The sequence below is a fragment of the Emydura macquarii genome, unplaced genomic scaffold (assembly GCF_026122565.2).
Source record: "Emydura macquarii macquarii isolate MOO-44397 ecotype Brisbane River unplaced genomic scaffold, CSIRO-AGI_Emac_v2 contig_1043, whole genome shotgun sequence".
NCBI lineage: Eukaryota > Metazoa > Chordata > Testudines > Chelidae > Emydura > Emydura macquarii.
In genome coordinates this window covers 2881186-2894609 of record NW_027131180.1, presented here as the reverse complement: position 1 = coordinate 2894609, position 13424 = coordinate 2881186, and the positions used below count along the sequence as shown (strand labels likewise).

Here is a 13424-nt window from a genome sequence, read left to right as displayed (position 1 = left end):
AAATGTTTTCATTTGAGGAGAAGAGAAAAGAAAAGTTCAGTGTGATGGCTAAGAGCTATCAGAGCTGACTCATTGAGCTGAATTATTGCTGCACAGAAAGTTTGTAAAGCCTTTACCTCCGGATGAACACTGAGCGTTACTTCAGCCTTGACAGTTGACCTTTCAATCTGATTGGGCTCAGCAATAATAATAGCAGTATCTGCAGTATAGAGAAGGCAGAATAGTGCTTAGTAACCCATCTTCTCTTATTAGATCTTACCTCAAGTAACTAAAATTCACACTCTTTGCACATGTGTATAAATTCTTTCACGAATAATACCTTTGTTATGGAGGCCAATCAGTGTACAATTTCCCTTTTTTTCCCTCCCACCATTTTGGCGATTAGTGGTTTTAGTTTAGGAAAAGAAAAATCAAAAATCCAATATTTAGTCAATAATGATCTCTTTTCTCTCAGTATGACCTACTGTGAAAAGACAACAAACAAACAAGTCAGACTGTTGTAATTTGGTCAACAACTCTGGTACTATCCATATCCACCATTTCGACACATTCTATTTCCTCACGGTTTTCAGGATTCTTCTTCTCTTTCCTTTTTTTCTTGGATGGTGGCACAAAAGTCAGTATCACAGGTAAAATGGCAAAGCAGTGAAAGAAGGTGACTAATGCTATTAAAAACAAGCACCTGAACAGTGTACGGGTCAGATTTGAAGGCACAGCTGCAAGAGGAATCAGACCAACAATATAGCAGAGGTAGCTCTGTAAAATAGCTACCCCGTGCACTTCTAGGGCATTTTTTACCCATTTAGTTCTTGTGAAATCTTTGCCCAGGACAAAGGTTGATAACAGTGGAGCACAGTTGTCAATTGTATAATTAATCCCATAAATTAAGCACAACACAGAAATACAGTCCAGTTCCACTTTCCACAAGGTCATGAAACCTATGACTCCAAATTCAACTGAGGCAACAGTTAGAGTGAGCCAGACATTGATTAGAGAGTCTGCCACCAGGAATGCCGAGAAGAAGAGCAGAAATAAAGCACTGATGCAGGAGTTTTGTAAGGGGGCTCCCACTGAGGAGGCATAACGATCCATGTACACAAATGATGGATTGAAAACGATGAATTTCACCTTGGATGTGAGAGAGAGTTTCCTCAAGGTTTCCAGGAGATCATAGAGTTCTTCTCTCTTGGTTTCCATTGTCTTAGCCACCAAAAACATCCTAGAGGCCACTACATCAACTTCGTTGTTGTATTTCTTGGAAAAGATGATATCCTCTGAAAAATGGGCATACTGGGGGGCTTTCAGGAAAGAGTTCCTTAACATGTCAGTAAAATTCTTTTTGGGCAATCCAGTAGATATGTTGAGTTTCCTAAGATAATTTAAGTAGCTCTCAAACCAAGATATCCTCACAAACCCCTTGGTATACTCTAGCACATCTTCTTGAACGCTCGTGTTCCAGTATTCTATTGACTCATAGATATAAAACCCAATGACTGGGCTGTAGTTACTGAAATACTTTTGCTGGGCAGTAGTGTATTCAATGGTTCGTGTCGCAGTTGCTACGATGTTACTAAGGTCTGACCCTTCATTGACCTGCAGGTAGCCCATTAAGGCAAAGGAAATATAAACAAGGTAAAAGAGAACTACAAAAGGCTTGACGTAAGTATTGGTTATCCAGTCACAGTAATAGCGTTTGAGGAAACACACCAAAAGATGACTTTCGTAAGTATTTGTTTCCTCTGAATCGGCTGTGTCCTCGCTGAATTTGGCTGTCAGAAGAAACCTATACCACACAGGCTTCTCTTGCAATACCTCTGGCTTTGGTACCTTTCTACAGAAGATACTATGCTGGTAGTTGTTTTCTATGTAGCCAGTAAACACCAGGCTGGAACCATAAAAGGAGAGTACATAGAGGTAGTTGAAGAAAATTGCAATACAGGAATTGCAGCAGAAAATCCTAGCTGCTTCAATGTTAGTGAAGGGACTGGCACCTATTCCAAAAGTGACCAGGTACATGGCAGTGGTGAGAGAAAAGGAGAGCATGGAGTCTGCAAACACAGCTGCAGTTCTCTCTTTAACATGTTGGTCTTCTCTAGTTTTCCTCCAGGAGGACAACATTTCAAAAGTCCCATATAACCCATGACCTAGAATAAAGAACAAAGCAAGTGTTTAAGATATGTATCTTTTTAGTCAGCAAGGGCAAAACTGCATGGAGAAATTTTAACGTGGGCATGCTAAAAGGCAGAAAGGAGCTATAATTGGCCCCCTTTAATTTAAGTAGCAAAAATCTTGTGGAATAAAAAATATTAGGATTTTAAATTACAGAACCACATAAAATGATGAAAAAAGTAGTTAGCAAATCTAAGTATCTTCATCATTGTATTTTTGGTAAAGATCAACATGGGGAAGCATAATGTTTTTGTCAAGAATTCACTAGAGTCTCCATGCATCAGTGTTACTGAATCGGTGGTAAGCAGGTAAAATATTTGTTTTTCCCAGCCACTGTTTTTAGTTTTCAAGAGTGCCTGTGATGGAGGATGCTTTGAAATTATATAATTTTGTAATCTTTGCAGATGGTGGGATCTGACTAGTGGTTAGAACAAAAGATTGGAAACCAGAAGAGTTTGGGCATTATTTGGCCTTCTTGCTGAAAAACTTGGTAAAAAATAAAGTGAAGGAAAGATGCTATGTCTGAGTTGTTTTGCTGGCTGAATCAATCACAGACTTTCCCAGTCCCTTGTCACATCCTCTGGCTAAAAAAAAAAGATAAATTATAGAAATGTAGCAAACACAAAAGCATGAATACATTTTACAAAAGCAGAAAGGCAAAATTAATGTGGATTATAACAAGCTTCTATGTACAAAACTACCTAATGCTTTTTCTTACTTTAATGTGTATACTTACACAGTTTGTAAAACTAAATGCAGCTCCATTTAATTTTTCACCAACTCCTAAATGTTGTAATTTATTTAATTACCTCTTAAAATAAATATAGTGTTCATGAAAGAGCTAAATTGAAAGACCTGGAGACTGAAATCCTCTGTTTAATCACAGAACAAATATAGGATGGGCAAATATAGGATGGGTCTCTGGTTCTTTTGTTCTATATGCCCATTAAATCCTTGGTCTCTCTATTGTGACTTGCCAACAAAAGTACCAATTGTGATGAAGGTTTTGGTGATGCGGACACCTGTTCACTTGCAGTAGAACTAAACTGAGAACACAGAGTCATTTTGCATACGTCACCAAAGAGCCCTCTGATGGGAACAATTATGAGCCACAACTAGATATAATTTAGAAAAGAAAAGTTCTCTAAAAATAATACTTGGAAATAAGTTCAATTTTGTAAAATGCCAGATAATACCTAATCAATCCTAAAAATACACTCCTGTGAGATAGATAAGTACTAAACTGATTTGATATAGGAAAACTAAGATCAAGAGAGTGACTCTACAAGAAGCCACAAGGGAAGTCAGTGTTTAGAGCCAGGATTTCTGGGATATTAGTCTGAAGCTTAGACCATTTACCAGTGTCTCTGCACTCCATTACCAATTCCTTGAGCCTCCGCCCCCCCAAGGCCCTCAGAGTAAGTGGATGTCAAACTCATTAAGAGGAGGGGGTACCTATGTTCAAATCCTTTCCCCCCCTTAGAAGAGAGAGAAATTGAACCTGGGTCTTCCATATCCCCCATGAGTATGCTAACCACTCAGCTAGAAGTTATGGGTGGTGATGACACCACCTCCTCCAGCAGTTTTATGTGGAGTGAGGCAGGACCTAGCTCATTCTCTCAGAAACTGACTTAGGTGCCTAAGTCCAGACTTAAGGGAGATGCCTATCTTGCTAGAGAGCCATGAACCAGGAACCTCTCTCTCAGTCAGAAGGCTTAGGTGCCTGACTCTGAGAGGGGTAGGGTTTAGGATATTCTTCTCTCATCAGCATCTCCCATTGGCTAGTTTAGATGACTCAAGACTAACTTCCTTTGTGAATCTGGGCCCAAAACTTTAGTTACTTGTCATTCATTGATAAGTCTTCCCCTCTTTAGGCCCACCACTTTATCTGCCCTTTGTTTTTCTTCCTTTCCCTTCTTGCTTTTTCAGTTTCTCTCCCACTCTCTTTGTGAGTCTGCTCTGCTCTTTTCCCTGCATTTCCTTCTCTTCAGCAACTCCCAGTAGGCTTTGCTCTCATCTTGATCCTCATTCCTTCCATTAAAATATTCAGCGATTAAAAAAATACTTATTGAGGGCCACAAAAGTGTAAATTGGACTGTAATCATTCATACAGGGTCAGAGGCATTCACATCTCTGCATTATTGTTTCGGACAGCCTGCACACTCAGGCAGACATCACTTCATTGGTTACATTTGGATCACATTTGGAAGCTTATCTCTACTGCCATTAGAACTAGAAACTTTCTTAAAGAATAAATACATAGTTTCTTGAGCATCTGTGTGTCATGAATGCCATATAAATACATCACATTGGCTAGATCTGGCCTGTGGGCTGCATGTATGACACCCCTGCATAAGTAGTCAGTTCCTTTCTAGAATTAGTATATCTACAACACTGATTTACCATAGCCTATAATAACCCTGTTGCCTTGTTGCAGGAATGACCATATATAAGTTTTGAGCTGATGGCATGGCTAATCATTGTGGTAATACAGAAAACAATGAAATCACTAGTCACAGATATTTTTAAACAAAAGAGAAATTCACAATATGGCACTAACATGAGCTCATGGAACTAAGTGTTTTTTCTCTCTAGCACCTCTTATTTACAGTAACAGTGCCTGCCACATGCAGATGAGATTTAAGAGAAAAAGCTATATCATTCTTTAGAGTCCTGGTATAAAACATGAATATCCATTTTGTAGTAATACTAGTCAGGTTTCCAATGAGGCATTTATCTTAATTTGTCTCAATATTGTTTTACAGCCACTTCTGGAGGCCAGGGCAGGACTGTCAATTTGATAGCTAGTATGGTGCCCCCTATTAAAACTAATTGGGAATACGAAGAGTCCCCAGACATAGAAAAAGCAAAAAGTACAACCAGCAACTGACACCCTGTTGTTAATTATGTTTTAAATAGTTATGTTCTAGGCTCAGCAGGGAAAACTATTAAGCTTGCTTTCACTGTGTTCTTGGTAAAGACAGATTGACCTTTATTTAAACGTAACAGATCACTTGCCAAAGCAAGGAATGAGAGGTTTAATCTCTTTATGGTTCCCATAAGTCTTGCACACAGGCATGTCTGACTATGCCACACAACATCATGAGCATTAGCTTCCAATGAGCAAAATACTATAAAAGGGTGTAATCAAATATTACAAATTACTTTCATCATAAGCTTTAGTTGTAACACATTTTTTAAAAAATACTTCAGCAAAAATAAGGCCTTGCATAAAAATTTCAAATAGAAGCATTACTTTGGCAGGCCTTAGTCCTTGCAATACAACAAAATATAGCTACAGTTAGAAATGATGCCAGGTCTGATTTGTTTGTTTGTATGTTTCGGATAATAGTAATGCCTGATGACATTGACTTCTGATTGCCACTTACTAAAAGGACAAATTATAATAGAATACTTAGGGATACTTTTTTACTTAGCCTCCACAATTACGTAAAAACAAACTTGAAAAGGAAGAGGATTAATAGAACTGTTCAAGTAAATAAGTTAGGCTCAAATGCATATAATTCAGAAAGCTAACTGAAAAAAATGGTTGCCTTGCACATCATCCTATTTTATATGTTACTTTTATTGTCTTTTATACAATCTATATATTAAGGATTGGTATTTTCTGTTTGAATTTTGTATATTTCTTGACTGTGCTTCGTATTATGTACAATATTTGTGAAGGGTACTAAAGGCCTAATTTTCAATATTGCAGGCGTGCAAAGGTGTTCTTAACTGACTAATGCAAAGTCATGGTTTTTGCATACAGTCTCACTCAGTGCCTAACACAGTGCCTACTGAAATCCATGGAAAGGATCAGGACCTAATTTCATATGCTAAGTAGGCACACTATTTTAAAGATTAGCCGTTTGTTATCTAGTGCATGGAGGGAGGCATTTTGTAAGAATTTCTCTCTTCTTCTATGATCATGCTGGTTTCCTGTTCTCCATTTTTACCACTATCTGCCCATTCACCTTTGACTCCTTTGCTCCTCTCTTGGTGTTACGTCTGTCCTAGAAACCACCAACTAGAGGTGGTCAAATCACTCCTTCTAAACGGAAGATCTTTTGAATCTTTATAAAAGACCCATGATCATAATCACAAATCCAGGCATGCCCATATCCACCCCATTTTATGGTTCACTCTTCGGTTTATTCTTTATGGATCAAAAATCTGAGTGCATTGATTGGATTTTCATTGACACCAGCTAAGAATCTGGCCCCTTTTCTCTGGACACATTGCTTGTTTGAGTCTTATACTGTATCCATTTGGGAAAAAAGGAACAGAAATTGAAATGTTTAACAATATCCACCTAAATAGTGGCTGTCATATTTGACTATGTTGCAGCATTTGCACATGGTTAATTAATTTGTCTAACCTGTTCTTAAAACCTGACAATGATGGGGTGTCCACAACCTCCTTTGGAAGCCTATTCCAGGGCTTAATTACCCTTACAGTTAGAAAAATTTTCCTAATATCTAACCTAAATCTCCTTGCTGCAGATTAAGCCCTTTACTTCTTGGCCTATCTTCAGTGGACAAGGAGAACAACTGATCACAGTCCTTTTTATAACAGACCTTAACATATTGGAAGACTGTTAACAGGTCCTCCCTCGGTCTTCTTTTCTCAAGACTAAACTGTCCAGTTTTTTTTTAACGTTTCCTCACAGCTCAGATTTTCTGAACTTTTTATCACTTGGTTGCTCTCCTGTGGCCTCTCTAGTTTGTCCCCATCTTTCCTGAAGTGTGGCATCCAGAGCTGGACACAGCACTCCAGCTGAGGCTTCACCAGTGCCGAGTAGAAGAGGACAATTACCTCCCATGTGTTGCAGATAACATTCTTGTTAATACATCCCAGAATGATAACAGCCTCTTTTGCAACTTCATCATCTTGACTCATATTGAGTTTTGATCCATAAGCCACCCCCTTCAGCCATTCTACTGCCTAGCCAGTTATTCCTCATTTTGTAGTTATGCATTTGATTTTTTTCTTTCCTATGTGCAGTCTGCAGCTGGGAGAAGTTCTGTGCCCCTGCCAATTGGCGGGGCCCGTGCCCCAGCTTGCCCTACCCTGTGCATGCTCCTGGTTAGGATGCATACAAGAAATCAAAATACAGCTGATAATGGATTTTGGTAGTGTATAGGACTTATGTGGGCTCTCTGCACTGGGGTGAATTTCATCCTCAATCATTTGGATGTTCCAAATCAGACCCAGAATATTTCACTTGTCCCGTGTTTCTGAAGAATGCACCTTTTTTAGGAAGGTGGCATAAGGCCAGCTTTCCATTCGGAGGTGGAACGCTTAATATTGGCCAGGCCATGCCCTTTTTGATTTATGCTTTTCCAAATGTGCAAAAAGAGTGCACCAGCAAATGAAACTCTTCCCCCAATATTCCCTATCACAGAAAAATGAACCCACATGAGTGATGTTATCTTTATAAAGATAAAAACCAAAATATGTATATAAATTAGAAAAGTCTATAAAAAGTCTATAAAAGAACTAACTATATGTTATCTGTATTACCATTCAAACCAAAATTATTCTTTAAGTCCTTAGTAAGTATGTACAAACACGCACACACAAGTTATGTATACTTCTTCATCTCCATTGTCTCTCTATCCCGATCTATACAAGGGATGGAGAAACATGGGAAAGGAGAAATATGTGAAGTACTGGAACTAATTAAGAACAGACCAATGGTCCATCTAGCCCAGTATCCTGTCTCCAGCAGTGGCCAGTACCAGCGCTTCAGGGAGCGTGTAGAGAACAGGGCAACTTTGGAGAGATCCACCCTGGCTTTCCCTCCCAGCTTCTGGCAATCAGAGGTTTAGGATTGCCCCAAGCATGGGGTTACATCCCTGACTATCATGGCTACTAGCCATTGATGGACCTATCCTCCATGTACTTATCTAATTCTTTTTTTTTTCTCTGACCTAGTCTCAGTCTCTCTTCCTATTTTTACCATGATCATGAACAATAACAGCAGAAACATATGATTTGATGGATTCTCTTTTATGTTTTAATCATTAAACTTTGAACACAATATGTATATTTTAATCATGTCCACTTTAAAAAAATCTCTGTCCATATATTATGTTTTTCAATCAGTGTCTGATGCAGCATTACAAACCCAATTAAAATCAATGAACAAACACTCTAAATATGGTATTGGTATTATGTATAGGTATTATGGCCCTGATTCAGCAAAGATATTTGCATATGGCTAACTTTATGCCCTTTGAGTAGTCCCATTGACTGAGAAAGTCAAGAGATTGATTGGGGAGACTGGGTGTTAGGAGGATTTTATTTTTGATGTGGGTTAGAACAGTTTCTTTTGGAGCTTTCATTTTTAATAGTGATCCAATGCAATGTTTGTGTTTGTTATTATAATGACAGCAAAAAGTCAGCACATTTTATAAATAGAAAAACATCTGCGAGACAAGTTTATTTTGAGAATCAGAGATAAGCAAGGCAAGATATGGGTCAAAAACTGCTTTTATTTAAAGTGAATATTTAATCTGGTTGCATAAAACCATTTGTGAGCCACTTCTTCCTACAGTTCAAATATTGTCCTAAAAAAATAATCCATACGCTTCCTTGTCAAAGGCTTGTTTTGGTGTTTAAATCTCAGGATGTCCATTCTATTTCAATTTGTGGATTATCCTACTTACTCTGATAGAGAACTGGCTGAGGCTGAAATGTCAGATCATGTTTCTTTCAGCACATTGAAAAAGATTTGTATATAAGTACTGTACTGCTCTTTAGCTGTGTGCTTTTAGCTGGCTGATTATTTATGTATGGTGTTGACTATCCAAACTTTTTATATGCTTATCTGAACTGAATCTGTGCTTAAAGTTTTTGGAGACTCCCTGATTACTAATAAATACCAGTCTGCACTTCAAAACAAACTTTTGGATCTTCAGAGGGGAGATCTTCAAGGGCACAAAAGGCAGTCAGGGGTATAACTCCCCTTGATGGGATTGGAGCCTAATTCCCATTTTGTGCCCTTGAAAATCTGCCCCAGGGTGTTCTTTCACACTGAAATGTGAAACATGTGCAAACCCCCTTCAACACACAGTCCCCTGGCTGAGTTCTTAGCTGAGGAGAGAGCATGGAAAGAGCAGAAAGAGAAGCATTCTGTTTGGCTAACTACACACCTGCTATGGATAGAGAGAGGAAGAGGGGAGAATCCTGTGGCTTCGCGTGATAGAGGATGGTGCAGGGGTTCGGACTACAGAATATCTAAGGGGTGGGGATACTTGGGGATTTTTTGCCTTCCTCTGAAGCAAGGGGCACAGGTCACTTGCTGGTGGATTCTCTGTACCTTGAAGTCTTTAAATCATTATTTGAGGACTTCAATAACTCAGTCATAGCTTAGGGGTCTATTACAGGAGTGGGTGGGTGAGGTTCTGTGGCCTGTGTTGTGCATATCAGACTAGATTATCATAATGATCCCTTCTGACCTTATAGTCTAATGAGTCTACTTTACTTTGCATTAAGTATGGGGTTAGTTGCATAGAATGTGAGAGAGTTTAACTATGGTGCTAGGAAATACAAGGGGACCCTGGCACTTGCAGACATGCAGCAAAAACACACAGAAAAAGTTTTGCTAGCATTCAGGTGCCCAAACCACATTTAAGCAAGAGAGAAGAGCTTTCAGCATGAATGCCAGCAGCTGGCACAAAGTAGGGCAGACCTCCAAGACAGATTCCCATTGCTGTCATGTCACCATATGCAAAGCAGTACTGATTCTTACTTCTGTATGTATTACACACTGAGATTCAAAGTACTGGAGATTAGCAAATGAAAATTAAATAAAATAATAGTATTAGACAGGAGCAGCAGAAGATTCTGTGAGCTGACCTTCTTCACAGGAAATAAAATGAGTTTTCTTGACAGACCTTACATGAGATATATAAAACTGAAGCTATGGCAATCAAAAAGAAAAATGAGGCCATGTCAACCAACCCATGTAAAAAATAAATGTTGCTTGTGACAGAACAGCTAAATGCCACTGTTTGGGTATGGTACACAAGAATATCTAAGGATGGAATGAGGCAGGATGTATTTTTAGTTTGGGCAAAATCTTAGGTAATGGGTTTTGGATCTGAATTCAGAAGCCAAAACATCCTTGGTTCTGGGTTATGTTTTTTTTCTTTTTGGATCCATGGTCTACTGGAATAGCTTAAACTCTTCCGATTTTACCCATCTCCCTCATAACACTAAAACCAAAATAATTCAACAATCCTCTAATTTTATTCCTTTTAAATATTTTTGCCCTCTTCTCGGATAATGACTAGAATAGAACAGCTTAACATGGAAAACCACATAAAAAACTACCCTTAACACTGAAACACTTCATTAAAACAGGAGACAAAGTAAATTTAGTGATGGGGAAACCTCACATTTAGAGATCACCTTGGATACTTAGGTGAAATGTCCAAACTTATGAGCAACTCCCAAAAGCTGCCATGAACCTCTGTCCCTTGCAATTACCCTTGCCCCAACAGGCCTTGTCATAGACTCTTCCTTCATCTGGTGTGTCCTCTTCATGGAAGAGGTCCAACTGCCCAAACATAGGAGGCTTGCACATACCTCTCAGTTGTGTCTCATTTTGAGAAATGTCACTCACTTTAGGTCCAAAATGAATTATATTCTGTACAAATTTGGTGTCTCTTTTATTTTTGAAAATGATTTACAAGATCATGAAACTGATGTCAAGACTTGAGTTATTTACACAAAAGGAAGGATCCCCACAGCATTTTACGTTTCCTACATAAATAATTGTCCATGTCCCTCCTTTTGGGCCTTTGTCATACACTGCATCCTTGGGCTATGTCAGGTTGAGAGACATGGGCCTGCTCCCCTGTCTGGTATTTCAGGGGCACGCCCTGTCCTTCACAAACCTGTCTGACATATGGGGGACAGACCTGAGAAAAAAGAGTCAAATTGGTTTCTGCTGACTCTCTTGAGCACCTGAGACAGGCTTAGCCAATCAGCAAACGTGAATAAATACCTTGTAATCTCCCTTCCTGCCCAGTGGCCAGCCCAGCTCAAAATTCAAAATGCACCACAAAGCTGCCTCCAACTGTTCACAGATTATAGAATTTTTTAAGCGCCCCCCCCCCCCCCCCCCCCACACACACAAAGTTTCATGTCCAACTTTGATTAAATTTTTCATGGACATGGACCATTTTGGCATGAAACATCAGGAGAAAAACATCAAGAGATCAAAACCAGGCTGATTCTGAGAATGTTTAATTTTGCCTCAAAGGTTGTATGCCAAAGCTGATGCCTCGATCCATGCTAATGCAGCACACTGAGCCATCTATGCACTGTTTTACTTGGGACAAGGATATGTATCTGAATACAATGTACTCTTGCTTCCTGACTTTTTAAAGGGGGACACCACAGTTCTTGCAACACAAAACTTTGCTGTGGATCTCACTGCAGATTGTCAGCTATGTATTTTCTTTGCACTTGAAGGCAGCTGGGAGAACATGGCAAAATATTCTGCAACTATTTGTGTTTTTAAATACATTCTTTTCAAATGTGTTAGTGCCTCCTTTGCATTTGCTTTCTGCAATGAACAGGGAGGAGAAGATCAGTTGATAGGTGGAATGGAAAGCAGCAGTTGTTTGGGGAAGATGGATGAGCACTTGCCTGCGGACGTGGGGGTAGAGGATGAATTTGTTTGGAGAACTGGGGAGGACAAAGTATAGGTTGAATGGGCATGGCTGGAAGGGGGAGATTTACGCTCATCCAATCAAAGGACTAGAAATATTGCTTCAGGACTGATATGGGAAAGATTGCAGAAGATGGATTGGAGGTCAGAGAATTTGTTAAAGTGATTGAGGGGAAAAGGATGGATTGGGAAGAGGAATATGATTGGGGTAGGTAGAGAATCAATTGATTAGGGAGCTCAGAGAAGCAGAAATCAATTGGGGACAGAATCCAGTTGGAACAGATTGGATTGAGAGGGCAGAGGAGGGACTGAGGAGTTCAGAGCATGGATTGATCAAGACAGAAAGGACTTTTGTTGGCAGAAGATGAATTGGGGCTAAGCAGAGGTGGGAGGCGTGGAGGGCAGGCTAAGGAATTGATTAGGTGGTTTGAGGAGGTAGAGATTGTATTTGGAACTGTAGTGGGGGCAGATGATGGATCAAGGCAAAGTACTGTTAAGGGGCCAGAGCATGCATTGAAGAGAGTAGGGGAAAGGGGAGAGTAAGTAATTGGTAGGAAAGTAACAATTGGAGAAGTCTAGGGAGCAGAGGTTGGATTGTTTAGGCTGGGGTTTGCTGAAGTTAAATTGGGGGCAGAGGACTGAGCTGGTGGAGAACGGGAAAGAAAGGAAGGTGAAGTCAAGAAAGAGATGGGAGCCTAAGCAGAGGACAGGAAAACAGCAAAAATGATGAGGAAAATTTAGAGAGAGAAATCAGAATATAGGGTTGAAGTGGGAGCTGGAAGACAGACCACTGGGGGACAGTAAACAGGGAAGAGAGTGGGGGCAAAGGAAAACAAACCTGGGAAGAGTAAAGGGATGTGAGAGTGAAGACTGTGTGGGGAAGTGAGAATACGAATGAATGAGGTAGAAGGGAAAGAGACGGAAACTTGGGGAGAGACACATTTAGAGCGGAGATAAAATTCTGAGAGAGACAGGCTGATAGAGAAGGAAAGAAAGCTGAATGAAAAGAATAAAAACAAGGGAGACACAGTAAGCTTCTCATTTTTATTAATTTATGACAAAGATTGGAGGCAAAATACTCTACAAAGTCAAACATTTGTGTGTATTGTACCTTGAAATGTGGAATGAAGGGTATTTGGGAGAGCTGTTCAGGAACTGGGTGTGGGACACTACTGTTTCTGTATATAAAACTAATGTTGATACTGGGTTTTAAAAGAATACATTAAAAATTTTGTGTCTGACGGACAATATGATGAATTTAGAGCTTTTAGGGCCCAGGATATTTTTGAGAACAATTGTGTTTTAACATAATGCAGTTCGCCACCAGTTGTTTACTTCAGAGTTCCAGAGAAATGGCAGGCACACTACTTGTTTAGTCTAATCTTGCTCTAAAATCTTCTAAAATGCAGGAAATTGCACCTGGTATTTCAAACTGTGCTGAGAAGGACCACCTGAACCTCAACTGCTCTTCACATTTTTCTTGCCACTCTATACTCTCCCTGATTTTGTTTAGTTACACACGGGCTTAAGCATCTTTAGACCTTTAGAAGTTCTTTCATTTCTACTT

The 13424-nt window shown here is 39.5% G+C and overlaps 1 protein-coding gene across 3 annotated transcripts in view; it reads right to left on the bottom strand.

Moving 5' to 3' along the window:
- Positions 1 to 424: 424 nt before the first annotated feature.
- PTCHD1 (patched domain containing 1) overlaps positions 425 to 13424 on the bottom strand; it is a 34777-nt gene continuing 21777 nt past the window's right edge. For all 3 annotated transcript variants that reach the window (XM_067545031.1, XM_067545030.1, XM_067545032.1), the window contains one exon: positions 425 to 2144. In XM_067545031.1, the coding sequence (XP_067401132.1) occupies positions 490 to 2144 (1655 nt within the window). In that variant the 3' untranslated portion in view covers positions 425 to 489. The remainder of the gene's footprint in view (positions 2145 to 13424) is intronic.